Source organism: Camelus dromedarius, chromosome 1 (assembly GCF_036321535.1).
Source record: "Camelus dromedarius isolate mCamDro1 chromosome 1, mCamDro1.pat, whole genome shotgun sequence".
Classification (NCBI taxonomy): Eukaryota; Metazoa; Chordata; class Mammalia; order Artiodactyla; family Camelidae; genus Camelus; species Camelus dromedarius.
In genome coordinates, this window is record NC_087436.1 from 50,625,480 (window position 1) to 50,652,719 (window position 27,240).

Genomic DNA, 27,240 nt, shown 5'->3' on the forward strand with positions numbered 1-27,240 from the left:
CAAAAGGTGATTATAAAACCTTAACAGTTTTTCCAAAGACTCTTCTAAAATGGGTGTGTGTGTGTGTGTGTGTGTGTGTACAGCACTTCACTTCAATGACTAGTATTTAACAAACATTTACGGACCTTTCATTAGTTAGCATTTCCTTGGGAAACTTTTGCTGTATTTTATGAGAAAATGGGGAAGAAACTTCTCTAACTCTGATGAAGTGAAATCTACCTTTTTAGTGAGGACATTAACAACCATGTTTAAGTGCCATGTTTCACTCTTCATTTATCTCTGCTGTCCTCAGCATCCTTTCCACTTCAGTTTTATTTGGGTTTTGTATATTTTTTTTACTAAGATTACTTATATTTGGGTTTTTTTTTTTCCCTCAGAAGAACAAACTGCTGGAGCAGAGACCACGGATCCACAGACAGGTCCTTGGCACATCTCCTCAGGAAAAGATGTGCCCGAGTGCAAGACTCAGTAGACACCTCTCTGTCACTTTCCTGGGGGCCCAGCGTTCCATGTTTGGAAATGCCTGTGTTTAATACTTTATGTGTCTGTCGCCAGTAATGATGTCACGGTCCAACTTAATTTTAGTTCAGTTTTCACTTTGCCACTGGAAATGGAAGATGAAGGAACGGGATGCTTTCTCGTAATTTAGGATGGTGATAGCAATACCTTCTTCTTGAATGTGGTAATTCTTTAGAAGTTAAATAGTTTTATTTATTTATATGTTTTGTAAAGAATAAAGTTATTGGAGGAAATTTCCAATCTTTCCATGTATACATAAAGATACATTTTTATTAATGTAAAGTTATCCACATATGACTTACAGAATTCCAATGCATAATTTGTAAATTAATATAAAGCATCATTTAAATAACAAAATTGCAGGCTCTTTTTTTAGTACCTTGAACATTTAATAAATATCTGGTTAGTTATTCTGAATCACAGCACCCTGTAATATTAACTCATGGTTTCTTGGTGGGTACTTGGTATATTTGGCTTTCCTCTCATCTTGTTTGTTAACTTACAGAATTTTGCTGTAAAAACATGCACATGCATTCTGGATTTAGGTTGTTAAGGGATCGCAAGTGATATGACCTCTTCATTTTCTAGACCTAATCTTCCTTTTGCTGTAATAGCTGTAAAAGTTGTTTCTCGCGTTTCATTTAGCACCCACCCACTCCCTAGGCAAGCACTCTGAATTGGTAGGTTTGTTATTAGACTTTGTGCTCAATAGCACTTCATTCCCAGGAGGACGAGCCACACAGGTCATTTATTCTACCCTTTCACTTTAGACCAGGGGAAACAGCACCAGAGCTTCTGTCAAAGTAAAATTTCCTAAACCTGGGTCCCCACAGATACGTAAGGCATCTGAGGGGGACTTCATGCAGCCTGTAAAACCTCTGAAATTTAATGTTAACTTTTGCGTGTGGATTCATTTTTCTAGGATACTTTCTTTTACATCCCAGAGGAGTCTCTGACCCTATAAGAGGTTATGAACTAGGGTTGTAGAGAGTATCTGATATTTTATATCATATGACTTTGAAAAACCACATAAAACAGCAAGATGCATAAGGTTCAGAACAGAATTAGTGATTTGAAGGCATCCCTGGCTCTTGGGTAAGAAGATGTATTCAAAGAGAGCAGTTATGAATTGCATCATAGCAACCATTCTAAAGTCTCTGGATTGGACACTTAACATACTGTCACAAAAATTCACTAGGTCTAAGGAGAAAGTGTCCCCTCCCAGATCCTCCCCCAGGCCTGTTTTTCCTTCCCACCCTCACCCAAACAAGACACTAGAACAGCACCACAGGTTCGATTCTTTACAATGTCTGCTTCTTCCCTAAAGGGGTAGGTAAGTTCACCTGAATAATAAAACTACTTTAAAGGCCATTAAAAATATAATCAGTCATCAGGTTTCCAGTCTACTGGAATGTTGCTTAACTCTTAAATTTGGATGTCCATTTCCTTTCTTGGATTTGGGAAGATTTTGGCCATGACTTCTTCAACTTTTTGTCCCCATATCTCTTCTTCTGGAAGTAAATGCTTATATTGGTCTGCTTGCTAAAAGACCTTAAGCTGTCTTCATTTTTCTTTTTTTTTTTTCTTTTTGCTTCTCTGACTGGATAATTCAAATGAGCTGTCTTCTACTTTGTTGATTCCTCTGCTGATCAAGTATGCTATTGAACTCCTCTAGTGAATTTTTCAATTCAATTGTAGTCTTTAGCACCAGAATTTGGTTCTTTTTTATAGTTTCTGCTTATTTGTTAATAGTCTCATTTTGTTCATGCATCATTTTCCTGATTTCTTAAGTCTGCATTCTCTTATAGATCATTGAGCTTCTTTAAAACTATTACTTTGAATTATTTGATAGATAATTCTTAAATCGCCATTTTTTGGAGCTGGTTTCTGGAGATTCATTTTGTTCCTTTGAATAGGCTATGTTTCTCTGCTGCTTTGTGTGCCTTCTGACCTGCTGAGTTTTATGCATTTGAAAAGACAGCCACGTCTCACTTCATACAGGGGAACACCCTCATCAGTCAGCTCACTTATAGATTCTTGGCGCCTCTGAAACCTTTTTTGGGGGACGCTGCTGCTGTGGGCTTGTGTGTGTGATCTGCCAACTAGAGGTTGCCAATTTCTTTTTCAGGAGCTCAATCTCTTTCTCCCTCTGGTGTCTGTCTGCAGTACTGCAGGTGCTTTGGTGCTGCAGCAGGAAGCCACCCCACTGTCCTTTTTTCTCATCGGCCCCCAAGGCATCCAAAGTAGTCAGCACCCGAAGTTAGGCGAGACACAAACCAGTCACTTGTGCAGCGGTCCAGAAAGCTGGAACACCAGACACACACCCTACTCTTCTTTCTCCCTCCCAAGAATAAAGCTTCAAGTTGGGCAACTTCTGACTGCAGAGCCACACCAGCCTCTGCTGGGGGCGCAGTAGGCCCTCTGGTGCCAAACCATGCCAGTGCCATCAGCACTGCAAGTCAGGCAAGGGGAACCAGTCCCTCAGGCAGCCCTCAAAAAGCTGGACCTTTGGGTGAATTTTCCATTCTTCTCTTTTCTCCTGTTCCCCATGATGGGGAAACTATGAACCAGGGCTAAGCTCTGCTGACCTGGGGGAGGGGTAGTCGCAGAGTGAAACAACTCTTCTCACCCACTTCAGCATGGCTCTTCTCAGCTTTGCGCTCACGTAGGGTACTGCAACTCCTTAACTGGCTTCTGAAGTTCTCAGCAAACTATTTTGGTCCATATGTTGTTGTTAAGTCGATGTCTGTCGGGGAAAGAGAGCTGGCACTTGTATTTCTCCATCTTGTTGACTGCCCACCTGGGATGTTGCTTAACTCTAATGATCTCAGTTTCAATATTGTGATGAGTGATTGTGAAGGAATGATGGAAATCAGCAATGGAAACTTATCAGAATGTTAAAAAGCAGTAATGTGGTCAGATGATACTAAAATGGCCTGAAAGGTAAAATCAGAGCCAGAGAAGACAAAATATATTTATTGCTCTTGGGAAACATGTTCCTGAGCCTGGCAGAATTATATTCAGGAAACTTGCTGAGAGCTCACCGTTCATACTCAGCAAATACTAAATGCCTACTGTGTGCTTAGCGTTGGTCTAGGCACCAAAAGGCACTGCCTTTGTGGAACTCATACTGTATTTGGAAAACAAATCACTCAGATACTTTTAACATGAGCTGATCACAATGTAAGGGTGAAAAAGGCACAGTCCCTAGCCTTGAAGAAATTCAGTCCACTGACATCACAGATGGCTGAGCAAATACCTGCATGACCATGTGACTTAGGCTGCCATAGGGTAAGTAAGCATCACTGCTGGAGCTCAGTGGATGAAGGGAGGCTGAAGGAAAAGTATTGGAGTTGGCCTTGACTAGAGAACTCTGTGTTCACCGAATGGCTATTCCGAAATCCTCAAAAGTCAAAGGACAGGGATTGTTAGTACAGCAAGGAGCGCAGCTGGATGCTGTTACAGGTCATTAGCCCCAACATTAGAAGCTACAGTGGGCCAATGAGGGTCCGTTACCAAAGACACGTGTAGCAATTAGGTCAGGGTGGGGTTTTTTTAAGGGCAATATTTGCTATTTATCATACTTGAATTTGTAGTCATCACTAAAATTTATTTAGTACAAATGTAACGTTGTACTGATGGTTTTATATGCCAAGTCCTTCCTCCTCACAATATCTCTGAGGTAGATGCTATGATTATTTTATAGATGAAAAAACAAGCTTTTAGAGTTCAGTGACTTACTTAGCTAGTGACGGAAAGATGTGAAACTTACCTTCATCCTTCTGACTCCACAGTCTGTTCTGAGCCACTGTGACTATTATAAATACATTTAGCCCCAAGAACAAAAAGTGATCTAGAGAAGTTTACATTTCTCACATAAGAAGTCCAGAGGAGTTAGTCTAGGGCTATTGTCTTGAGGTTGTCTTCAAGGAACCAGGTCCCTTTTCTCACCCTGCTATCTTTAATGTGTGCCTCTGACTTACACCAAGTCACAACATGGTTGCCACGTCCCAAGGCATATCTGCATTCCAGGAGGAAAGAAGGGAAGGAGCAAAAGTCAAAAGTCTTTCATGCATGCACCTGATGTTCATAGCAGCACTATTTACAATAGCCAAGACATGGAAGCAACCTCAACGTCCATCAACAGATGACTGAATAAAGAAGTCGTGGTGTATATATGCAATGGAATACTACTCAGCCATAAGAAAGAATGAAACAATGTCATTTCCAGCAACATGAATGGACCTAGACATTACCATACTAAGTGAAGTCAGACAGAGAAGGACAAATACATAATATCATTTACGTGGAATCTAAAAAAATGACACAAATTAACTTAATTACAAAATAGAAAGAAACTTACAGAAATGGAAAACAAATTTATGGTTACCAAAGGAAAAGGTGGTGGAGGGATAAATTGTGAGTTTAGGATTAGCAGACACAAACTACCATATGCAAAATAGATAAATGACAAAGTCCTACTGTATAGCACAGAAAACTATATTCAATAACTCATAATAGCTCATATTGGAAAAGAATATATGTGTATAATTGAATCACCATGCTGTACACCAGAAACATTATAAAGCAACTATACTTCATTATAAATAAACAAACAAACAAATAAATAAATAAGTAAATAAGCAAGCAATCAAATTTAACCCCAGAAAATTTTTTTAATAAAACCCTGGGGGCGGGGGGGGATCCAAAGCCTTTTACCTTTCTATCCAAGAAGGAAGCCCTCCTCAGAGATTCCAGCCTGCATTTCATTGGCCAGCTCTAGCAGCAAAGGAGGCTAGGAATTTGAGTGTTGTATTCCAAACTTCATAAGATAAAAGGCAGGGAAGTGAGTTGGATGGGTGTTGAGTGAGTGTCCTTAAATTTCACAAGCACAACATAGCCTACACAGTTACTAGGATCAGTTACATCCCTGATAAAGTATGAGTTACTAAGCCTGAAGGGCGGAATCAAATGATCTAGTCCATCCTTTTCAATCTGAGATCTCTGTTCTCTTCAGCCAAACTTGATTTTTTGCTCTTACCCAACAGATATCTTGAAGTTCCCCAGGCCCGGCCCCCTCAGTGTACTCATGATACCTGCATTCTGACACTAAAATGTATGCCATCTAGTGGAGTTCAGGTAGATGTATTAATGTTAGGATGGACTGTGGGTGACAAAAGAACCAAAACCGTACTTTAAAAACACAAGACAATTTTTATTTTCCTCCCTGAAAACAACTAGGTCAAGCACCAGGAAGGAAGGCTCCAGTATCTTCGGTGACCTGGATTCCTTCTATTTTATTGCTTTGCTAACTGCCACATGCAATTTCTGGCTCATTCAATCTTAAGTTCCCCCAGAGCAGCATATAGTAGGTGCAAATAAAAGAGAACGACTTAGGTTATATTAGTGAAGGAAAGGGTTTCCAGGTTCTAAGTATTTGCCACGTCTCACCCTCTACGTACTTGGAGTTAACAGTTCTACCTGGTCTCCACTAGATGGCAGCACGTACCCGTATAAAGTATGTGCATGTGCTAATCCTTTTCCAAAAACTGGAGGAACCTGAACTACAAATCCCAGCGTGCATTTTTAAGCGCCTGACTTGCTCTGCACAAAGGTCTTAAGTTTGTTGCTCGCGCAGTGACCTGGAGGACGCCATCCACTTGCTGCTCTAAAGTAAGATTTCCCAATATAATTTACTTGAAACTTTGGACTGGGAGGAGAGGTTTACTTTGTTCTGCACGTTATCTTTTTTAGGATTAATTTTAGCAGCTAGATCAGGATTTTTAACATGTTTGAAACTCTGTTAAGTTTTTCAAAATAGCCAAAGAAGAGAGGATTTTACAGCGTCTTTAAGTGGACGTTGTTTTTCCTGGCTTATGAAGACAGAGTTCCTGAAAATGCTGTTTATGTCTCTGCTAATCAAAATATTAACACTTTAAGGGGGAAGGGCATAGCCTAGGGGAAGAGTGCCTGCCTAGCACGCACAAGGTCCTGGGTTCAATCCTCAGCACCTCCACTAAAAAAATTAATTAAAAATCTAATTACCTCCTCCCCCAAAATAAAAGAATAAAACACAACAGCAAGAAATCCATCTTGTCTGGTTTTCACGTTGGGATTTGTCGAGAGTTGCCTCATTTTACCATTTCAGGCCATGTTTGCACTCATTTTCCCAGGTAAATTCGTTTCAGTTTGATAGTGCAGTTTTATCTAGTAGTAAAGCTTTGGCTCCAAAATCTGATCCCAGGATGACTGGGAGGACAGCTATGGGGAGGTTTTCAGAGGGAGCACAGCGGCTGCTCTGAGCTTTAGCCATTGTTTAGTGAGTGCTTCTCTGGGTGTCAGAGATTCCTAGGGAAGCCTCTGGCATGTGCCTTCACAGCGCCATGCGCCAGAAGACACTGTCAAAAGTGTAAAATAGCAGTTTTTCAATACATCATGCTTGGTATTGGGGGAGGGTAAAGATTATTGGAGTCTCCTTCTAAAATACATGTATGGATTACGTCTCTTAATTCTTACCGTGTTTTAAGTGAAAATGTAGCACTCGTATAAGAAGGGAAAGAAAAAAACAGGCAGTGAAAATTCATTGCATTAGACTAGGTCGGGCACTGTGAAGGCCCAGCTTCTCCGTCCGTCGGAGAACATCAGTGACTCTGTAAGCCAGCCCCTGCACTCGGTTCTTACAACCTGTTGTTGGTCTGGCCCTCGGGGAAACTGACTCCAAGACAGAGTTAAACACGCATGGGTTTCATTAGGGAAAATGCTGGCGTGAAAGACGAGAAGGGAACTAGGCAAGGCTGGAAGAGCCGTCAGACCACGACGGAAGTCTCCCTGCAAGGGAGGGAGCAGGGACGCGGGGCTGGGCTGGGAGGGCGCATCCTCAGTCTGCGGGAGGGCCCGTGAGGCCGGCGGGAGGAGCTGGGTGTGTCCCAGAAGTGGGTCCGCATTAACACTCGTGCTGCACCCCGGCTCTGTCTGGAAATAGCCAGGGGAAGGTGGCCTCGGCACAAACTCAGCGAAGAGTTTCGGTGCGCAGTGCCGGCCTCGTGGTGAGTTACCGGGTCCCTGCGCCGCAGCCCCAATTCCGCAGGGCCCAGGCGCCGCGTGGGGACTTGCAGAGGGCCGCAGGGTGTGCGAGGACCACGGGAGGAACGCCACGAACCACGAGGTCTTCTCTGGGACCTGCAGTCAGGAGGCCTTGGTTTGAATTCATAGCCGTGAAACGCTGGGCAAACCACGTAACCTCTGAGTTAGTGCACTGGGGACAAGGCCCCGAGTCATCTGCTGAACACTCCTCTCGTCCACGCCAGCTCTCCACCTCCGCTTTCCCCACTGATTCTGCACCACTGCGGCAGCCTCCGCAGGAAACCCTCCGCTCGCGCCTGCTCACTCCCTACCAGGTCTGCTCGCCACAGTGAGCTTTCTTAATTATGCATCTGATCATGTCGTGCCCTTTCCATAAATCCTTTAGTGCTCCTTGCCCATAGGAGTAACTTGCCCCTCAACTTGGACAAGGGTTGAGGCTTGAAACCAAAGCGCACACTGGGTACAGAAAAAAGCCAAATTTGGCTGAAGGGCACGGAGATAAGTTCACAGAGGAATGACTGGATGTGGGGCCCCCGGGCAAGACTGGCCAGCCACCCGTACTTTATCAGGCAGGTAACTGAGCAGATTGGTTGTGCAGATTATTTGGTGCATGTGCTACTTAAGTTAGCTCACCCAACATCCACCCAACCTAACTCTCCCCCTCTCCCTCCTTTTCACTTTATAAAGACTGGAAGACAAAAGTCAAACTCTTGGCCTCTGCTGCTAGAGCTGGCCAATAAAATAGGCTGGAGTTTCCGAGGAGGGTGTCCTTCTTGAATACAAAGGCGAGGTCTCTCTGACAGACTTGGCTTTTGCACCTTTCCCTCTTTTTGCCTGGAGTGCAGACACCATGGGACGTGACTGCCCTGTTGTGCCTTGGTGTGCCGTCAGAGGCACACACTAGGAACGGCAGGGTCAGAGAAGGGACTGGGTTCCTTGAAGACAGCCTCATTTGATCATCATTTGACTCCACTGTCCCCAGAATCATCACCCTGCGATCTCATCTCACCCTGCGATCTCCAATCCGAGCACTGGCCTGCATGTCTCCTGCATGTCGTGTTTTCCCTATGTCAGAATTTCTCAGTCTTCTCTTTTAAAAATTACTGATTTTGTGTGTTACAGTGTTACTACTAAACGCTTAAGCCTTAAAAGAGGATTGGCCGGGTTGTGGGGTGGAATGTTCACACGCAAAAGAGCGGGAGGCCTGAGTTGAGTTCTGGCTCTGCCTTGACCTGTTCTCTGGCCAGATCAGTTCCCTCATCTGTAAAATGAGGGTATTGAACATGATCTGATTTTCCAGTTCTTTCCCAATGACTCTCTGAGGCCAACTATTGAATCTTCCCAATGGACACGGAAAAACCAGAGACAATTGACAGTGCAAACCCCACAACAAAGGTTCATGAGAGAGGAAGCAAGAAGCAGCCCCAAGTAGAAAGACATAGCCATTGTCACAGCAGTGTGCACAGAGGGGGACAGGGGAGGGATGCCACCCCTACTGTAGCTGTCTTCTCTGGGTTCTTTCTGGTAAAAACCTGGAGGTGACTGTCTGCCTGCGCCAGTTATCCCTTCAGTGGGTTTTGCTGAATGTTTTTGATATGCAAAGCTAGGTATTGAGAGTAAGCATTCTTGGAGAATGATGTAAATATTCTCAGGTGGTGGGAATATTTGTATGGAGCTGCTGTCTTCAGGTCCTTTTTTTTTTTTCTTTTCAGCTAAAACAGCAGAAGAGATGATTTATTGTACACATATTACATTCAGCCACAGCTGAGAACAGAGCTGGTCTAGAATATCACAGGTCCAGGGCAAAGGACCAAAAAGGACCATTTTGATACGAGCAAGATGGGTCTCTTAAAGGCGGTCGAGGCCATCAGAATGGCCATAGATGTTCCTGATCCACTGAGATAAGTTCTAAACAGTAGGCATGCAGTCCAACAGGTTGTTTTGAAAGAGGTGCTTGAACTATTCCTTCCAGAGCTTACTGCACAGTGTAAGCCATTAAATACACGTGTCTTTAGATTAAACCACAGGTTCTGTTATGGGGCGACTTGATGGGAAGGTCATCGTCCTGACAGCGGCTGCTCAGGGGATCGGCCGGGCAGCTGCCTTAGTAAGTTATTATCTCTTGTTGTTTGCTTACTGACTTTTGAGGTATTGAATTACGTGGACAGATTCCAGGGTTATTTAATTCCACTCTTTTTTTTTTAAATTATCTTTTGTGCTCCTGTTGTCTGAAGCTTTAAAAGGAAAAATGGAGACTCCTGCCCCCAGGCAGATGGAAGAATGAATACCTCATGTGTTCATTATATGACATCACTGATAACCTTTGGCTCTGAGAAACGTTACCTCTTTGTTCTCTGCATCATAATAAATTTACTACAGGGGCCCTACAGGAGTGCAGAGCCTTGTGAAATTAAGTCAGTCCCAATACAGAACTCTGGAGTTAGGAGTCTCTCCAGTTATATTTACCTTCTAATTTATATAAACTTCTCACACATTAAACCCCCTACCCAAGCTAATTACTTTCATTAGCAGGAAAAGTGTTGAAATAACCCATTTTTTTCTTACTGTTTGGAATTGAGTCACCTGCTCAGAAATAGAATGCAGGCTATCAAATCACAGAATAGTAGTATTTTGAGAGGTGTTTAATAACAGAATCCTGTTTTTTTTTTTTAAGCTTTGATTTATTTGCTGTTACTTAAAGGAACAAAGTCAGATGACAAGCACAATGTATGTCACATTCTAATTAATGATAAAAATAGTAACAATGGGAAGGATGAGGTGAGACTAGCTGGTTTGAAATTCCACCTGTTTTACAGGGAAAGCAACAATGAGGGTAAGATAAGGGCGAAAGGCTAAATGACTCTCGGTTCAAGAGAGCAGTTTAACCAGGTAAACAAAGGATTTATTTGTGCTTTGTGTCTACCAGGCTTTTGCAAGAGAAGGTGCCAAAGTCATAGCCACAGATATCAATGAGTCCAAACTTCAGGAGCTGGAAAAATACCCGGGTAAGCAACTCGGCACCTTGAACTTGGGATTCAGAGTCTACAAGGAATTGTGAAGTGTTAGTACTTACGTGGTGAAAAAAAAGTCCTTAGCAGTTCAGCTCCACTGGCCTTCTGTTTAGAGCCTGATTCTCTGATATCAGATTTATATTCCATGAACCTAGAGACAAAAATCTGTATACTTGAATGTATAAACAAAGTTTTGAAGATGTATACTTAAAATTTTTTATTTATCCACTTTTTTTTATTTTTCCACGTTGAAGGATTCAGTTGCCAAATGCAAAATCATAGGTGAACATTTAGCACCATTATGCTAATTTTTGATGAAAATTTTTCATTTCTGTGCCCCCCTCCTCTGAGGGCTGTCCACGAGAAACATTCTGTGAGCCAGATGCATAGTTTTAAATTTTCTAGTAAAGTTTCTAGATTTTTACTGAGAGTCTTAAGATTCTGAAGACCCTGCTAATGGTCAGCAATCCTACGAAGTCTCACTGGACAGGATACTGCCATCTTCACACTTCCAAACAGCTCTATCTTCACACTTCGAAACAACTAAATCTTCAGTGAGTATTCTTTCTGGGTGTAGGCACAGAGTGTCCTTTGTTTTATTTTTCAGGTATTCAAACCCGGGTTCTTGATGTCACAAAGAAGAAACAAATTGATCAGTTCGCCAATGACATTGAGAGACTTGACGTTCTCTTTAATGTTGCTGGGTAATTCACAACTTACGTTTCACTCTCCTTACAGAAAGTTTTCTGTAACTTTTATTAAAAATAATGTTAATAATATGGCAAAATTATTCACATGAACCATAATACATTCCTTAGGAAATTTGGCGAGATTTCGGACAGAATTTTGATTACAAGTAAGGTTCAGCAAGTGAGACAGCCATGGATGTTGGTGTGGACGTGGGGCCTCAAGGCGGATGAGGTCACTCGAGGCAGCCGGTACTAGCACAAAGCCATTGCTCTTCTCAGGGCTGGTAACAGGCTCATGGGCTTGTTGCTAATGCTCCACCAGGACTTAGAAAAAATAAGAAAACCTGTTTTCCAGTAATGTCTTTAAAACGAAGTATATTGAGATGCAAACGTTCCCGATTTTTGGCACAACATTCTAGCAAGTCCTTTATACTTTCCAAGCTCAGTGTTTCTTACTGGGACAGTCAATCGCAGGAAAAGAAGTTTCATGTTGTACCTTTACACACGGCACAAAGAGAATGGCTTCATTGAACTTACTAGGGTGGTACTAAGCCTGCTGAACCGCGCATGAGTGATGAAGGCTGGAACTGGAGCAGCTGCAGGCAGATACAGCCGGTGCTGGAGCGCACCCTCCCTCCTCAGGCGTGACAGTAGACGTGAGCACCGTTGAGGCTCACACAGGGCTCAGTAGACACCCTCCCATGTCCCACTTTTCTTATGCAGTGTTACGTTTGAACTGCTGCATTGGTAGAAAAATCCTGGAGCCTTCTAATATATTTCTGTGGTTCTTCCCAATTATGTTTCAGAGTGAAAAAAAATCTCATTCTGTCTCTAGTTTATCATATGTTACAATGTATGGAAATAAAATTAAAGCAACATTTCACGATGATCTGTTTTATAAATAACCTGCTCATCCCTCATATGAGAATACACTCAGAGCCATGAAAAAAATCAACTAGCAAAATTAGTTTTTGAGCATCTACGAAATTTTCAGCAACATAAGAGATACGAAATAGAATGTGTGGTTCTTGCTGTGATTCGGTTGTACTGGAAATACAGTGGTGCATGGAAATCACAAGCAACAATATTTTACAATTAATTACATAATCGTGGCCTCGGGACAGTGAAATCAATTAGGTATTCAGTGTTTAGAAAGCTTCCTTGAAGAAGTAGGACTTGAAAAAAGAGTGAAGATTATTTTAAAGGTTCTGTTTCGCTCTGCGTTGTTTACTCGGTGTGTCAGAGCTGCACAGGGGGTATTGCCTTGCTACCCTGAGATGCTGACACTTGTTTTCCTTGCAGCGTTGATTTCCCTGGAGAATGTTAAATCTGTGCCACCACCTGAGGGCGCTGCTGCTCTTGGAATAGGAGTCAGGGCGAGCATACTCTTCTCATTTGTCTGTTTTTAGTGGCATTGGTGTTTCCTGTGCTGTTGGTGTAGCATTTCTTACATTTGGTGTCTCCAGACTCTTGTTTTCTTGTAAAAGAAGGATGTTGTCTTCAAATCAATTTATTTAGCGTATGTTGTTGGGGCACTTACTCACCTGACGTACTAGGTGACGCTGTGTTTGGATTGTTAACGGTCTTGGTAAGGGCAGGGACAGTATCTAAGGCAATAAATGCCAATAGAAGTGATCAGGAAAGTGAATAGAAAATTTTTAAATCAACATCTTCCCCCCATTGTTTAATCCCTCTTCCAGCTTTGTCCATCACGGGACCATCCTGGACTGTGAGGAGAAGGATTGGGACTTCTCAATGAATCTCAACGTCCGCAGCATGTACCTGATGATCAAGGCGTTTCTTCCTAAAGTAAGAGGACCACCACCGCTAGGCTAAGCACCTCTGGATGAGTGGGTCTCCACACTGGGCATCGGGCCAGGATCCCCACATGTGCTGAAGAGCGGCAATAGCTAACACAATGACTGACTGTATTGAATATTTATACCAAAGCATTTAATAGAAATTAACACATCTAGCCTTCCACTTTGTTCATTCAAGGGCTATTAAGCACTGTGTACCAGGCTGCATTTCCGCTGCAGAAGGCACATCAGAGAGCTAAACAAAGTCCCTTCTATAAGGGAGGTCCTAGTGTGAGGGGTGAGGATACTATATAATCAAACATATATAACATGGGGGTGGTTTTAAGTACTATGTATTAGAAAGAAGCTAAGTGATCGGTGAGGGTCAGGAGGTCCTAATTGAGAAGGTGAAATTTTCATAGAGGTCTGAATGAAATGAGGGAGCTGAGCATTCAGGTGTCTGGGAAGCAGGTTTCAGGGAGAGGGACAGCAAGGAGGCAGGTGGTCCAGAGCAGTCCGGTGAGGTAGGTACTACTGTATCACGTCCTCCGTGCAGAAGGATGATACAACTGGGAGGTTAGGTAACTTGCCCTAAGCCATATAACTAGCAAGTGATTAGAGCCAGGATTTGAACCCTGGAAGTTGGGCCCCTTCTTGAATTTCAGTGTCGAGGCACACACTCTCGAGATGGATGTACCCCACTGCCTTCGGTCCCCTGAGTATTCTCCTTGCTCTCCTGTTTTCAGCTGAGCCACAGAGGCACCAGGGAGGTGAGAGACAGTGTGTGCTAAGGGGAGAGTATTTCTCCCGAGTCGGCTTCCCTTGAATTCTCCAGTCTTTACACAACTCCTCAATGGTTTTCATTTTATTTTACAAACAAGCATTAAGTGCCTTCTGATAGAAAGCACCACATCAGTGCTCTGGGGAAGGGAATATAAATATGAAAAACATTGATTTCAAATAAGCTTAAAAGCCAGTTTATAAGCTACTGCAGACAGCGCAAGCCCAGACAATGAATGAGGCTGACTTTTACAGAACCTGCTCAGTTCAAGGCTGTAAGTCAAACCTAGTGAAATGCAGAAGAGGCATTCAGCTCTTCCATCCCAGCTGGATTAGATGCCTGCCGTACTGACTGCTACCCGACCCAGGGCAACGGAAGAGCTTTTTAATGGCGAGGCAGGGCTGACACTTTGCTCTGAACATCCAGGCTAAGGTCAAGAAAGATAAAGATGAATGCTAGAAGGAAAATCAGAGACTGACTTGGTAATGAAGGAAGTTTTCTTTCATCTCCTTGTTTAGTGCCTAGAAGGGATCTTTGGATTGGCCCACGGTATTTTGAACTAGCAAATTTTTTGACAATGTAAATTGCCTTTTTTGTCTATTCAGAGTTCATGAGAATCTGTTATTTGGAACATGAATGTATTTTTTGAAGACTAATCTTTAGCATAGGATATGAGGGAAAGCAGAGGCTATGGTAAAAGAGGAACGCTTGCGCCAAATGGGTCAGACTCTCACACATGTATGAGACTCACTTGTGAAATCAAATGCTTGACAAATAACAGGGAAGGACGTAGGCATGGGGTACTGGTGGAGCTAAAATTTAAACTTGTCAAGTGTTAACTTTTAAAATACCAAACACTAACTTGCAAATTAGTGAGTTTGTCTATGATTTAAAGCATCATAAAAATAATCCATATGAGCCAATGACACTCATTTGTGAAAAGTCCCAAGAGATATTAATAACTGAGATGTGGACTCAGAAGGAGTCAGTGCCACTTGTTGAAGTGACCCTTACTGAACTGACCCTGGATTTCGGAATCTGGCACTGGAAGACTTCAGGCCCAGCCTGAGCTCGGCCCCTAACTCACCATGTGACCTGGGAGATGGCACTTGTGCTCTCTCAGCATTTCTTTCTTCTATTTAAAATGAGGGTAATAGATTACACAATCCCTTCCAGCCCTAATTATATTCATCAACCATGACACACAGATACCAGGTTAGAACTTTCCAGGGGAAGCCAGGATTTGGAGGTCTAGACAGATTTGAAAGGTCAGGTGGTCAAAACACAGGAACACTTGTAGGAAATTTTTATTCATGGGTAAGCATACAGAAAACCATTCCAAGACTGGAAGATCAGTCAAAAGGCAGAGAACAAATTAAAAAGAGGTCAATGCAGAATTCAAGGTCGACCAGAAGAGAAGTTCCATTACATCAAGGATTCAGGGAGTCTTGGATATTTGGGGGGGTTCCCCCTTTGCTGTATCTTAGAAGAGTCTCTCACACAAAGAGGTGATTAGCAAGCATTTGTTGAATGAGTAAACGAACCTAGGTTGTCAGTGCAGTGGAGGTCAGGCATGGAGTCACTGAAGACCAAGGAAGCCAAGTCTGCCTGGTTTAGGACTGAGCCCTGGTCAGTGGGGACAGAAGAACTGGGTCACAGTAGGGCCAGCTGGATAAAGCTAGAGGGGAATAACTTCAGAGCTCTTCCTAGCACTCACCTGACTTTATGGGAAGTCAGTACAATATATGATGATGAAGGCAGGGTGGAAGGAGGCAAGGACTATAGACTCGAGAATCAGCACAGACCTGGATTGAATGGATGGTCCGTGGGTTAGGAGGTAGCGCTACCATCTCCTAGGTGACTGTGTTCTAAACTTCTGGCTGAAGAATTATTGGATTCCAGAAAATTGGAAACTGAAGTTATCTAATAGCCCTCCTCTACATATTAAATTGGGCTGTATGCATTCCATGTGTATCAAAAATGAGGTGTCTACATCAAGTATACCTCCGTGAAACTGAGAAATAAATTAAAAAATGGGTCATGTTATTTGCTAAATTGGATAAGAAAGAATAGTTTTAAGGCTTAGTTTTCAATACTGTTTACTAATTTTTCTGGTCGTTTTATGAGGACCCCATTCCATAACGATCCTCCTTATTATATATATAGACAAACAAGTTGGGTTAAATATTTTCTCCCCTCCCAACTTCTTGACTTGGTTGGTCCAACTCAGCCTCTTCCTGTATCCTTTTAGCCCATCCAACACAATACCTTCGGGTGGTTTTAGACTTTCTGCTCTCAGGTGCAATTAGTAGCTAAGTATCAAAACAGAAAGTAAGACAACACCATCAGGAAACATATAATCTTGGCAAACTTATCCCTAGATCCATCCAGTCATTCACCTCCTCCATTCCTGCACCTCTTTGAAAGCTGCTGGAGAAAGTAACCCCAAAAGAAGTGACTTTTTCCTCTCGACCCTTCGACACCACCTATTGAGACTCGTTCCTCTTAGAAACTCTTTCTTTGCTTGATTTTCATGGCAGAGCATATCCTGGTTTTCTACTCTCTAGTGGTGTTCTTCCGTCTCCCTCACACTTATTTTAACCCATCACCACCACCTCCTTGTTCTTTACGGTCATCCTCCAGCCTCTGGTTTCAGTGAGACGTTAGTGCCCATTAGACAGGAGTTCTCTGCAGCTCTTGCTTCTTCTGCCCAGAACATTCGTGGGTGGTGCCTGTGCCCTTGCACATACGTAGAATCATCTTGAAAACATACATACATGTTTTAATTATGCATCAGTTCATTTGAAAACATTTTTTAATTCATAGCAGCTTTTTTCACTGATATATTCCTTTAGGTCTGGGGCAGAGCCCAGCAATCTATACTTTAACCTAACATCTCAAGATATTTTGATTCATCAAAATATGTTGACTGATTGCTGTGTGCCCTGTCCAGGAGGACAGAACAGCCACAAGCCCTCCTCTTAAGACCTTCACGCTTTCAGTGGGGGATTCTGAAGGAGGTGTCCTTAGGAAACACTGCCCTGGCTGGGCGCAGCCCTCTCTGTGTGTAACCGTTCACCAAGTCCTGCCCCAGTACCTCAGCTGTCTCTACCTCTGTTACCTAACACATTTGCGGTCTCTACTTTTATTCCCCCTTCCCTAAATCCCTGCCTCAGCTTCCAGCACTCTCCCCTCCATGGTGCAGAGTCATCTTTGCAACCTTCAGAAGTCACTCCTCTTCTGTCCCCACCACATTGCCTTCAGGGTAAAGCCCAAATTCCTAAATTTGGCCCCACTGGCCTCTGCAGCCTCATTCCTCCCACACCTTGCCTTCCAGCCAGACCCATCCCCTCCTCCCCCTTCTGTGATAGAGCCCTTATACATGTGGTTTCTCACCCGTCTGTTTTATTTTTCTGACTGACGCTCTTGCTGCCAAAAGTCAGCCGTCCTCTGAGTGCCCACAGCCTGGATTGGTCCCTTCCCGCCATCCCTCCCCACTTCGCTGGAAGATCTCTGCTGTCACTGGATGCAGGTTACATCAGCCACTGCAGTCCGCCTGGCAGCTCTCTAGGCAGGTGGGGACCAAGTCGTTTATCTCTGAATCTCCTGGACCTCCCACTGTGCCTGACCACAGCGGGTAGTCAACAATTGTGTGTTGAGTGGAGTGAGTTTTCCAGCATCAGAAACATGTACAGGAACATTAACGTTCATTCCGTTTCAGTTAGCTCGGAGTTCATTCTCGGTCTTGCTGAAGCTCTTGTGCCACGGGACGGCAGGAACCCCCTGGGAGATGCTCCTGCCTGTGTACACGGGCCATCAGTTCTCAGCAATGATTGAGACTGTGAACGCTGCTTAACAGTGCTTAATGTTAATAGCTAAATAAGATGGTTCTGCTAACCCTAAGTAAATGCAAATCTTTCAAAGAAGTAGTATTTTTAGCAGCATCTTCTTCTTGTCTTTGTTTTGTTTTGGCAGATGCTTGCCCAGAAATCTGGCAACATTATCAACATGTCCTCTGTGGCTTCCAGCATCAAAGGTAGGTCTGTCTTCCTCTGGGAACCATGATGCACATACTCACACATCTGCAGAAGCTAAGGGTTTGGGGAACAAGCAGAGCGGAGATCATAAAACCCACACATAACTTCAAAACTGCTTTTTAAAAAATTGATCTTAAGTTCCTTAACTATGAGTCCTATTGCCTTCCATGTGAACCAGTCATAAAATAAAAGCTGGTTTGTTTTGCCCTCCCTTTAATTCCTTCTAATGGTTATGGAAATGATCAAACTAGGAGAAGAAAACATTTATCCAATTAATTAATCAAAAAAGATGTGTTGAACACCCACAATGTGTCCTGGACCCAGAAGAATTCATAGTTCCAAAGTGGGGGAGAGAGTCAGGCAAACGCACGTCTTCTGCAGTGTGACGGGATTATACAGAGCTTGTGCAAAGTGTTGTGTCAATGCGGGGGACTAACCCTGCCTGTAATTGCGGGGTGCTTCATGAAGACATTTGATCGGGGCCCTAAATAAGCAGTCAAGTTAAAGGGCCAGAGTGCCACGCAGAGTGGAGATGGTGGGTGACGTCACAGTCAGGCACAGAGGGACTGTTGAGTTTAAAATGAACTACTGAGGACCACTGAGTTAACATTCCTTCTCTTTGCAAGGATACGCAGAGTAAGCCCCCACAGGAGAGGGAAGCAAAGAAGTGCCCACGCTTCTAGGTTTGCTTAGGTTGTGTTTTGTTTTGCTTTTCTTCACCTGAATTTTCTTCTGGAATCCTCCTAAGGGTTCTGTCAACTGATGATGAAAAACTAAGGCCGCCGCTGTCACTTAAGTGCAGCATCTCAGCACCAAAGTCTCGACCAAGTTGTGCCGATAGAGATACTATTTTCCCAGATTCAGAAACTAGCCGTACTAAGGAAGAAAACCTGGTATCAGTTTTTAAAAAGGGAGTGAGGAAAGCAGGGCAGTGGTGATTTACTTGTGTTCCCTTCCTAAAGGAGACTGGTTTTTATTCCATCCACTTGACCCTTCCCTTCATTCTCAGGAGTTGTGAACAGGTGTGTGTACAGCACAACCAAGGCAGCCGTGATTGGCCTCACGAAGTCTGTGGCCGCAGACTTCATCCAGCAGGGTATCCGCTGCAACTGTGTGTGTCCAGGTGAGTGTGGCACTGTAGGACTGTGAACTTGGCCCTTCAGATGTCCTGGCTGCCACCATGAAAGGTATCTACATAAGCTTGTTTACCACATGTTTTATTGCATTGCCATTAGGAAAAGTTCAAAGGAAACAGAGTCTAGGCTTATTAAGATAGCAGTCCAGTGGTAAGTTGGGAAAGAGATCCTGAGTCATTAGGAATAACCCACAGATGTGTTAAAAAACAAAATTCAGCTGAGTAAATTAGATCTAATTGTCTTTATTTGATTCATGAGTCAGGCGGCATCCCATCTAACAACTGGAAGGATGCTCCAATGAGTTAAATACAAATGGAAAGTTTTTATAGAAAGGAGATTGGGGTGAGGAAGTCAGTGGCAAAATAAAATAAAAGGTTATTCTGGGCTAGGACCTCTTTTTTAATGAGGGAGGGGACTGCCCGGGTTTTATCTACAGATTGCCTCTTCTTCCTCTAGGGGGATAGTCAGGGCCCACACCTACATTATCTCATTGGTGCTGACCAGAAAATTCCAGACCGGTTGGTTAAGGTAACAGTTCTGGTGAAAGGCAAAGCTGCAATTAAGTTAGGCGCTAAATCTAGGTTTGGTATCATGGGCTTTAGCACAAATGACGCCATTCTGGTTTAATAGAAGCAAAAAGTTTAAATGCTACTTGTGTGTTAGGGGGCAATTCCAAACCCTGTGGTTAAGCGGCATAACTGGCCAGGGCTCAGAGTTTGGAAGCAGACCCAGGATGAGCTTATCAGGGGAAAGACGAATAGTAGACCAGGCTCACAGGACAGCAGGAAGAGGAGACTTCCAGAACACACGGAGCTACTGAGTGATGTAAACCTCCTGGGGTGGCCCATAAATGAAAAGGAAGGAGTAACACCTTCCTTTATGCTATAAACTGTGGCCTTCAGGCTGGAGCTGACCCACCACCTGTTTTGTGAACACAGTTTTATTGGAGCACCCAGTTTGCTTATCTGTTGGCTAAGTCGGCTTTCATGCTGCAGTCAGAATTGAGTAGTTATAACAGACCAAATGGTTCTCAAAGCTAAAACTATTTCCTACCTGGCTTTTGACCAGAAAGTATGCTGGCCCCTCATAGAAAGGAAAGGAGGAAAGCACAACTTGTTATTAGTAGAAAAGATATTCAATTTGTCCAAACAAAAGCATTCAATAACTTACTTCTTAGGAGTAACTTCCCATTTTCTTAATACCTGTGGGGGTGTCTATTAAATAGATACGCCCTTTCACCCAGCTCCACTGACCCAAAATGAGTAAACACAGTCATACCTTGCAGAGGTTTCATGTTGGGGTCCAGATCGCTGCAAAAAAAAAAAAAAAAACAAATACCGTAATAAAGAGATATTCACACGAATTTGTTGGTTTCCCAGTGTATATAAAAATTATGTTTATACTATACTGTAGTCTATTAAGCATACAATAGCATTATATCGGAAAAAAAAGTACATACCTTAATTTAAAAATACTTTATCGCTGAAAAATGCTAACCATCATCTGAGCCTTCAGCGAGCCATAATCTTTTTGCAATAGTCCCATCAAAGATCACCAATCACAGATCGCCTTAACAAATGTAATAATAATGAAAAAGTTTGAAATATTGCAAGAATTACCAAAATGTGACACAGAGACACAAAGTGAGCAAATGCTGTTGGAAGACTGGCACCAATAGACTTGCTCAAAGCAGGGTTTCACAAACCTTCAATGTGTAAAAAATGTAGTATCTGCGAAGTGCAGTAAAGCAAAGTACAGTAAAATGAGGTCTGCCTGTACAAGGTGCCTGAGAAAATTAGCAGCTTCCTCCCTGAAAAGGAATTTAATATTGCATGGCTAGAATCAAGGTTTCTCTGAGTAGTTCACAACTGGTGTTGGGGGGTCAGGGCGGAGAAGCGGTTCACAGGTACCTGTGGGACCTTTCAAAACCTGAGGGGCGTGCCAGAATTCGGGGAGGGAGCTGATGGGGAAACCTGTGTGTGGTTTGGGAAGTGCCACAGGACATGCTGATGCAGCCCATCATGGTCTCACTTCAGGTTGAAGACCCCTGGCTTATTAGTTAAAAGGGGAAACTCCAAAATAACCTTCAAGCTACAGAATTTCCACAATTGAGGTAAATACAAGTAACACTAAGGCAGAGGAGGATACAGGAGAGACAGTCTCACTGGATTGTACCGTACACACCAGTGATACTGCAGTCTCGCTATTCTTGGTGCCATCTGCCCAGAAATAAGTGGCAAAATGATTTGGAAAATGTGGTTGTTTTTAAAGCCAGACTTTTCAGAAAATTGGAAAATATACTATCACACTGTCTGGAACAAGGAACTAGCTGTGACTCACTGAATCAGTCACAGAAGAAAACCTGACAAGGAATGAGTGTATCTGGGATGGTGCTGATGATATGGTCACAACTGCAACACCAGACTTGTGTGGACAGTGGCACGGTGTGTCAGTCTGTGCCCTGGACGTGGCAGAGTCAAGTGACAGTGGCATTGATTGGGAGTCATAGGAGAATATTATGTATAAAAATACAAGTTTTCTCATTTGAAGAGATACATGCACCCCATGATCATCGCAGCACTATTTACAATAGCCAAGACATGGAAGCAACCTAAATGTCCATTGACAGATGATTGGAATACTACTCAGCCATAAAAAGTAATGATATAATGCCATTTGCAGCAACATGGATGGACCTAGAGATTATACTAAGTGCAGTAAGTCAGACAGAGAAAAAGACAAATATCATGATATCACTTATATGTGAAATCTAAAAAAAATGACACAAATGAACTTACAAAACATAAAAAGACTCACATACATAGAAAACAAATTTATGGTTACCAGGGAGGAAAGAAGGTGGGGAGAGATAAATTGTGAGCTTACGATTAGTAGCTACAAACTACTATGTATAGAATAGATAAATAAGGTTCTTATAGCACAGGGAACTATATTCAGTATCAAATGGAGTTGATTTGTGGTCTTCTGGAGGACTGTCAGCCAACAGAAAGGCCCTCTGGAGAATGTACGGGTCACATAAGTTTACAAAAATGTCTGAGAACATGATCTAAGTAGGATTTTTAAAATTTTAGTGTCATTTTTCTTCTTTTAAAGTAAAATAATTTAAAATTATATTTTTTGATGAGAAACATGAAACAATGGTTAAAATAGGAATTTGACACCGATGAAAATAGGCAACATACTGAGAAAAATTTAGAGCCACCTAAATTATCAAGGAGTCTGACACACGTGGAGTTGTCCCTGAGGATCCCCAAAGTGAACCTGACAGCAAAGGATGGTTTTGAGATCATGAAGACAGTCTGGGTCCTTATACTGGTCAAGTACTTGTATGATTTTACCTACATCTCAGGGTTATTTGGAGGATGAATTGAGATAATACCTATTCAAGTGTTTAAACTCTATAAAGGATCATGTCAATGTAATGTGACTAAAATATGTCCATGGGAATGCTTCACCCAGAGACCCTGCCCAGTTTCACAAAGAATTACAGTCTTTTTTAAAAAATTATAGGGATGTTACTAAAGTTGTAAGCCTATTAAATAAAAGAGCGGCCGGGTAGAGGTGAAATTATCATTCTAAGTCATGGAGAGAGATTTCACTGATCCGTTGTATCATATGGAAAGGAAGTTTAAAGTTTAATTGTCAGTTTCTTTTTCAGTCTAAGTAAGTAACCAAGCTGAATACCCCCCTTTGATTTAGGAACAGTTGATACCCCATCTCTGCAAGAAAGAATACAAGCCAGACCAAATCCTGAAGAGGTACATCTCCTGTTTTAAATGTGTTTAAATCCTGTTTTGAAAAATTGCCCCTTCCTTACCTAGAGTAGACAAATTCACAGAGACAGAAAGTAGAAAGGTGGTTGCCAGGGGCTGGGGGAGAGGGGGTGGGGAGTTGTTGTTTTATGGGTCTAGAGTTTCAGTTTTGCAAGATGAAAAAAATTCTGAAGATCTGTTGCACAATAATGTGAATGTACTTAACACTACTGGACTGTACGCTTAAAATGGTTAAGTTGATAAATGTTATATTATGTGTATTTTAGCACAATTTCAAAAATATAAAAACATCCTCTTCTGTAATATTAAATTTCTGATCTGTCACAGTATCTACAGGTTTTAGTACAAGACAAATAGTTTGAATAGCTTGGGAGTCATCATAGTCCTGCTTGGTCCACAGTTAATGTTATTAATGATATTCTCCTGTATCTTGTATCATACATGATTAATCAAGGCTGCAAGCCAATGCTCCCTTTGTAGATTCCTCTTGCCTTTGACCTCCTGAAGGAGTTGCCAGTGAGTTCATACTTCAGCTCACATCACTGATGTCCAGTTGGTTTCTGGTTATAGGCACTGAGCGATTTCCTGAAGAGACAGAAAACAGGAAGATTTGCAACCGCAGAAGAAATAGCCCTGCTCTGCGTGTACTTGGCCTCTGATGAAGTAAGCTCTGTTCTTCCCAGGTAGTCCATTATCCTTAATCACATTAGGCCACAATTTGCTCATCAAAAAATCATGTGATTTTAGGGAGTTATGGCATATAGATGCTAAGCTGCTGCTTTTACAAGATAGGGGTACGTTTAATGCTCTCAAAGAAAGGCCACTTGGATCTGAGCCACCAACTCTTCCTCATTCAACTTTACATGTCACTAATTCTTAGAGCAAATGAAGTGGTGGAGGATTAAAGAAAAACAAATTGCTCAATTTTATAATTGTTTTTAAAAATTACAAATTGGGAAGCCATGATTTAATGTAAATCAAACAAATAAACCTCCAAAATTATGAGAGCATCAGATGAAATGGGGAAACAGTTAACCACATTTAATTGTGTCCAGGAGACACAGAATTAGCATCAGGTGTTTTCAGTTTTACTGGCGACTTGTTTGGAAGAATCCCACTACCTCTTTTTTTTTCTGTGAATTCTTACTTGTATATCATCATGAACATACATTCCTAATTCTGTCTCTTTCCACTTTGCATCTATTTGGTAACTAGTTGCTTCCTTAATAACTACTGTATGTTTTTAAAAGGCATGTATCTGTGAAGCAGGAACTACATTTATAAGGTAGAGAGCCCAAGAGCATCCCCTCTGTTTTATGTCTTTGAATATTACATGACCAGGGAACTGTGAGAGAGAAGAAAAGGAAGAGGAGAAGGTGGGAGTGAGGGATGTTACAGATCAGTTAGCCCCTCTTTAAGTAACGTGGTGCACACCAGGCAGTTGGTGAATGTGATAGAGGTTGCAATGTTCTAGTGACAGAGCAGCTACTACTTCTCAGAACTATTAACAACAGCTGTTCATAGCTGAGGAAATTGCTAGACAAAGGATGATGGAGCGAGTACATTAACCTTTGTGATTTCTCTGAATCCATGTCTTCAGAAGAGCTCATTTGATTTGTGGGTACTGCTGGTAAGCTTCATTGCCCTTGTTTACCCAGAGCTTAGTTTACCAAACATTTGGGAATGTTCTGGCTTGAAATATGCAACAAAAAGAACTTTGTCCAGGTAGAAAGATCTAGAAGAGTCCATATGGGAAACAGAATGCTTGCCTTTTAGAAGAACCTTGAGAAATTGGGATTGTTTCTTGGTAAAGTGACTAATAACACCCTGGTTTGGTTTATCTGCTCCATCTGATCAGTTCCTATAAACTGAACTTTAAAACATTCTGTGCTCCTATTGTCTTTCCTTCTGCCTCTTCCATTGTCTCAGGCTTTAAGTGAATTTAAAACTAAGAACACAAATTTGAATCTTCATTATCCATGTTGAAGTTAAAATATTTTTAAACCTCTGCCACAAGAATCACTTCAGCTTTAATTTTTTAGAAAATGAAAATTTCTTTGGGAAAAAAGCAGTAATTTTTTAACTCTTTTGGTCTTGTACAGATTTGGATGTCTGAAACTAGTATAGAGGGTTTTTTTGGTTAATAGCTTATAATAATTATTATTCATATACATTTAAAAAACACATTTAGTATGCTTCAGTTCCTGGAATTACCCATGTATATTGATTAACTAAAGGTACATCTTTTTTTTAATTATGTTTGGCATTGACATGACCACTTTATGACTGACATACTGGATTATGTTCAAACAGTTTTTAGGGGCATAAGAGCTAGTTTAGAATAAGTCTGAGTTTCAAAATGAAAATGTACTATTTTAGCCTATACTTTATCCTAATTTTGGGAATGGATGTATATCATGAAATTTCTCAATTTTTGATTCGGAGACCAAACACCCTTAGAAAGTGACATGTGCTCAAATAGCAGCCAGAGGCCAGTTAGCATCAGATACAAGAACACTCAGCAGTTTTAAATCAGCTGAAATTTAATTCAGTTTCCTAATTTTTATTTGTTAAGTGAAGTTTCCTGGTACTATGAGAATAAACTGTTTCGCTGTCTTAGTCAGAAAAATTGAAGAAACACAACCTAGTTAATTGTTCTGTCTCCTTGTGTTTGTCACTGCAGTCTGCCTATGTAACAGGCAATCCTGTCATCATTGATGGAGGCTGGAGCTTGTGACTGCAGGCTCTCCTTACTGGGAAGGCAGGCCCTTCCTGTCTGTCCACAGCGAAGAAAACTCACCCAGCCTCTCTTCCTAGTAATGGCATATTCGTGAAAACAAAACCTTTTTGATGATGTCATATTCACAAGAGTGTGATTCTTTAAATATATTAATTTCTTTCTAATCTCTTCTGAAATCATAGGAGATAGTGAGATAATGAGCTCGCTGCAAAAAGAATAGTTTTAAAAATAAACCTCAATTTATAAGCAATATATAATTAAAATGTGACTATGAAAAGAAGTTTTTTTTAAAGGGATTCATTTCTATTTTATTTCCGTTTCCCAACATTCACATATTTTTGTACAATTCTACACCTGTACGTGGATGCTAGTTTTAACATTTGGCACCATTATAAATGAACACCAAAGGTAAGAAGGCGTTTGGCTTCAGTAACTTACACTTGAAGGAGTTTAGATTCAGAACTATATATTGTTAATCTGTTATGTAAAAGGAAAATAATCATCAGGTGTTTATGCTTCATGGATGTCACCTCTTATGATTAAGTACTTTTTTAGTTTAAAAAATCTTTATCAAAATAAGCAATATTTGACATGGGCATAAGAAACATGTAGTAAACTAACTTGCAGTATTGTCAGTTTGAGGGGTGTTTTTTAGTTTAAGCATAGATTTCCTCCCCAAATTCCAAGATACCAGACAAGAGAACATGAAATTTAGAAATAGTCTCTGGATGAATAAATATAAATGAATCATATAACAGGAAACCAATTAAAAAAATAAAAGTTTCAATAAAAAATTTAAATTATGGAAGATAATTCCATTACAGATTACTAGGGAGAAGTTTTATCTTGTTCTTTTAGTTTTATGGTATTATGTTTGTTTTTTATTTGTTGTCACCTCAAAAGACCAAATAGTATGATGAATATAGATACTCGGTAAGAGTAAAGATCCTTAATCTTTTCTCTTAGAAATGTAATTAGTATGAACAAGGACAATTTTGAAGAGGACAATGAAAGGTTAACATTTTATGTATGAGAAAGAACATGTAGGTGATGAAGGTGAGTTAAAACTGACAACAAAGGATATTTTGACTAGCATTGCTGAAGAGTCCATTGATTATAAATTCGCTCTAGGGTTCTGGACCTGGTGTTCCACTACTGGATTACACATAGCTTGGCTTTTGACCTAGACTCCAAGTCATCCAATTTGTCTTGGATTTTAGCTTTTTGCTTTGTAAAATCTGGGAGTTGGGCTGAATGGCTTGGGTTCTTTTTGATGTATGATAGTCAAAATGCTGTAACTTCTTATCAAGTGAAGCAATGGAACATTGAAGCTTTTAAGTATGTCACGAAGTACTTTATGCTGTAAGTATGTAATGTATATGTAAAGCTATGAACAGATGAATTCTAAATAAACACATCATGAACACTGCAAAATGGATTCTAACATTAACAAATGCTCCCTCAGAGTTAGGTCTCTCAGAGCTAACTATAAACTATAAAACATTATAAACAATGAAAGCAAAGTAAAAATTAGCCAAAAAGTTCAATGTTCTCCAAAGTCGCGTTAATCAAATAGGGTATCAGTGAAGATCATATGACTGAAAGGAAAGGAAAAATATATTTCATTCCTGTGGTAAGAGGAAGCTGGATG

At 41.4% G+C, this 27,240-nt stretch overlaps 2 protein-coding genes across 5 annotated transcripts in view; both read left to right on the forward strand.

Annotated features, from left to right (window-relative positions):
* CENPE (centromere protein E) overlaps nucleotides 1-852 on the forward strand; it is a 69,153-nt gene extending 68,301 nt beyond the window's left edge. The window contains exon 51 of the mRNA XM_031468396.2: nucleotides 378-852. Coding sequence (XP_031324256.2) covers nucleotides 378-472 — 95 coding nt within the window. The 3' untranslated portion in view covers nucleotides 473-852. The remainder of the gene's footprint in view (nucleotides 1-377) is intronic.
* Nucleotides 853-6,123: 5,271 nt separating this feature from the next.
* On the forward strand, nucleotides 6,124-25,869 carry BDH2 (3-hydroxybutyrate dehydrogenase 2). 4 transcript variants are annotated; one of them, XM_064484489.1, is made up of 10 exons: nucleotides 6,124-6,192; nucleotides 9,618-9,709; nucleotides 10,529-10,607; nucleotides 11,221-11,317; nucleotides 13,003-13,111; nucleotides 17,858-17,918; nucleotides 18,929-19,042; nucleotides 22,776-22,834; nucleotides 23,420-23,532; nucleotides 25,533-25,869. In XM_064484489.1, the coding sequence occupies exons 2-10, from the start codon at nucleotides 9,638-9,640 to the stop codon at nucleotides 25,543-25,545; spliced, it is 717 nt and encodes a 238-aa protein (XP_064340559.1). In that variant the 5' UTR covers nucleotides 6,124-6,192; nucleotides 9,618-9,637; the 3' UTR covers nucleotides 25,546-25,869. The 4 variants fall into 4 exon arrangements, with proteins under 4 accessions (XP_064340559.1, XP_010978954.1, XP_064340565.1 ...); XM_010980652.3 differs by having other exon boundaries at nucleotides 23,420-23,512; XM_064484495.1 differs by lacking the exons at nucleotides 9,618-9,709; nucleotides 11,221-11,317 and adding an exon at nucleotides 11,091-11,167 and having other exon boundaries at nucleotides 6,125-6,192; nucleotides 23,420-23,512.
* The last annotated feature ends 1,371 nt before the right edge of the window (nucleotides 25,870-27,240 follow it).

Coding starts and splice junctions, on each gene's coding strand:
- BDH2 (XM_010980652.3), top strand. CDS start 9,638: ATGGGGCGACTTGATGGGAAGGTCATCGTCCTGACAGCGGCTGCTCAG. Junction 10,608..11,220: donor GGAGCTGGAAAAATACCCGG/GTAAGCAACTCG, acceptor TTTATTTTTCAG/GTATTCAAACCCGGGTTCTT. Junction 22,835..23,419: donor CCAGACCAAATCCTGAAGAG/GTACATCTCCTG, acceptor TTCTGGTTATAG/GCACTGAGCGATTTCCTGAA.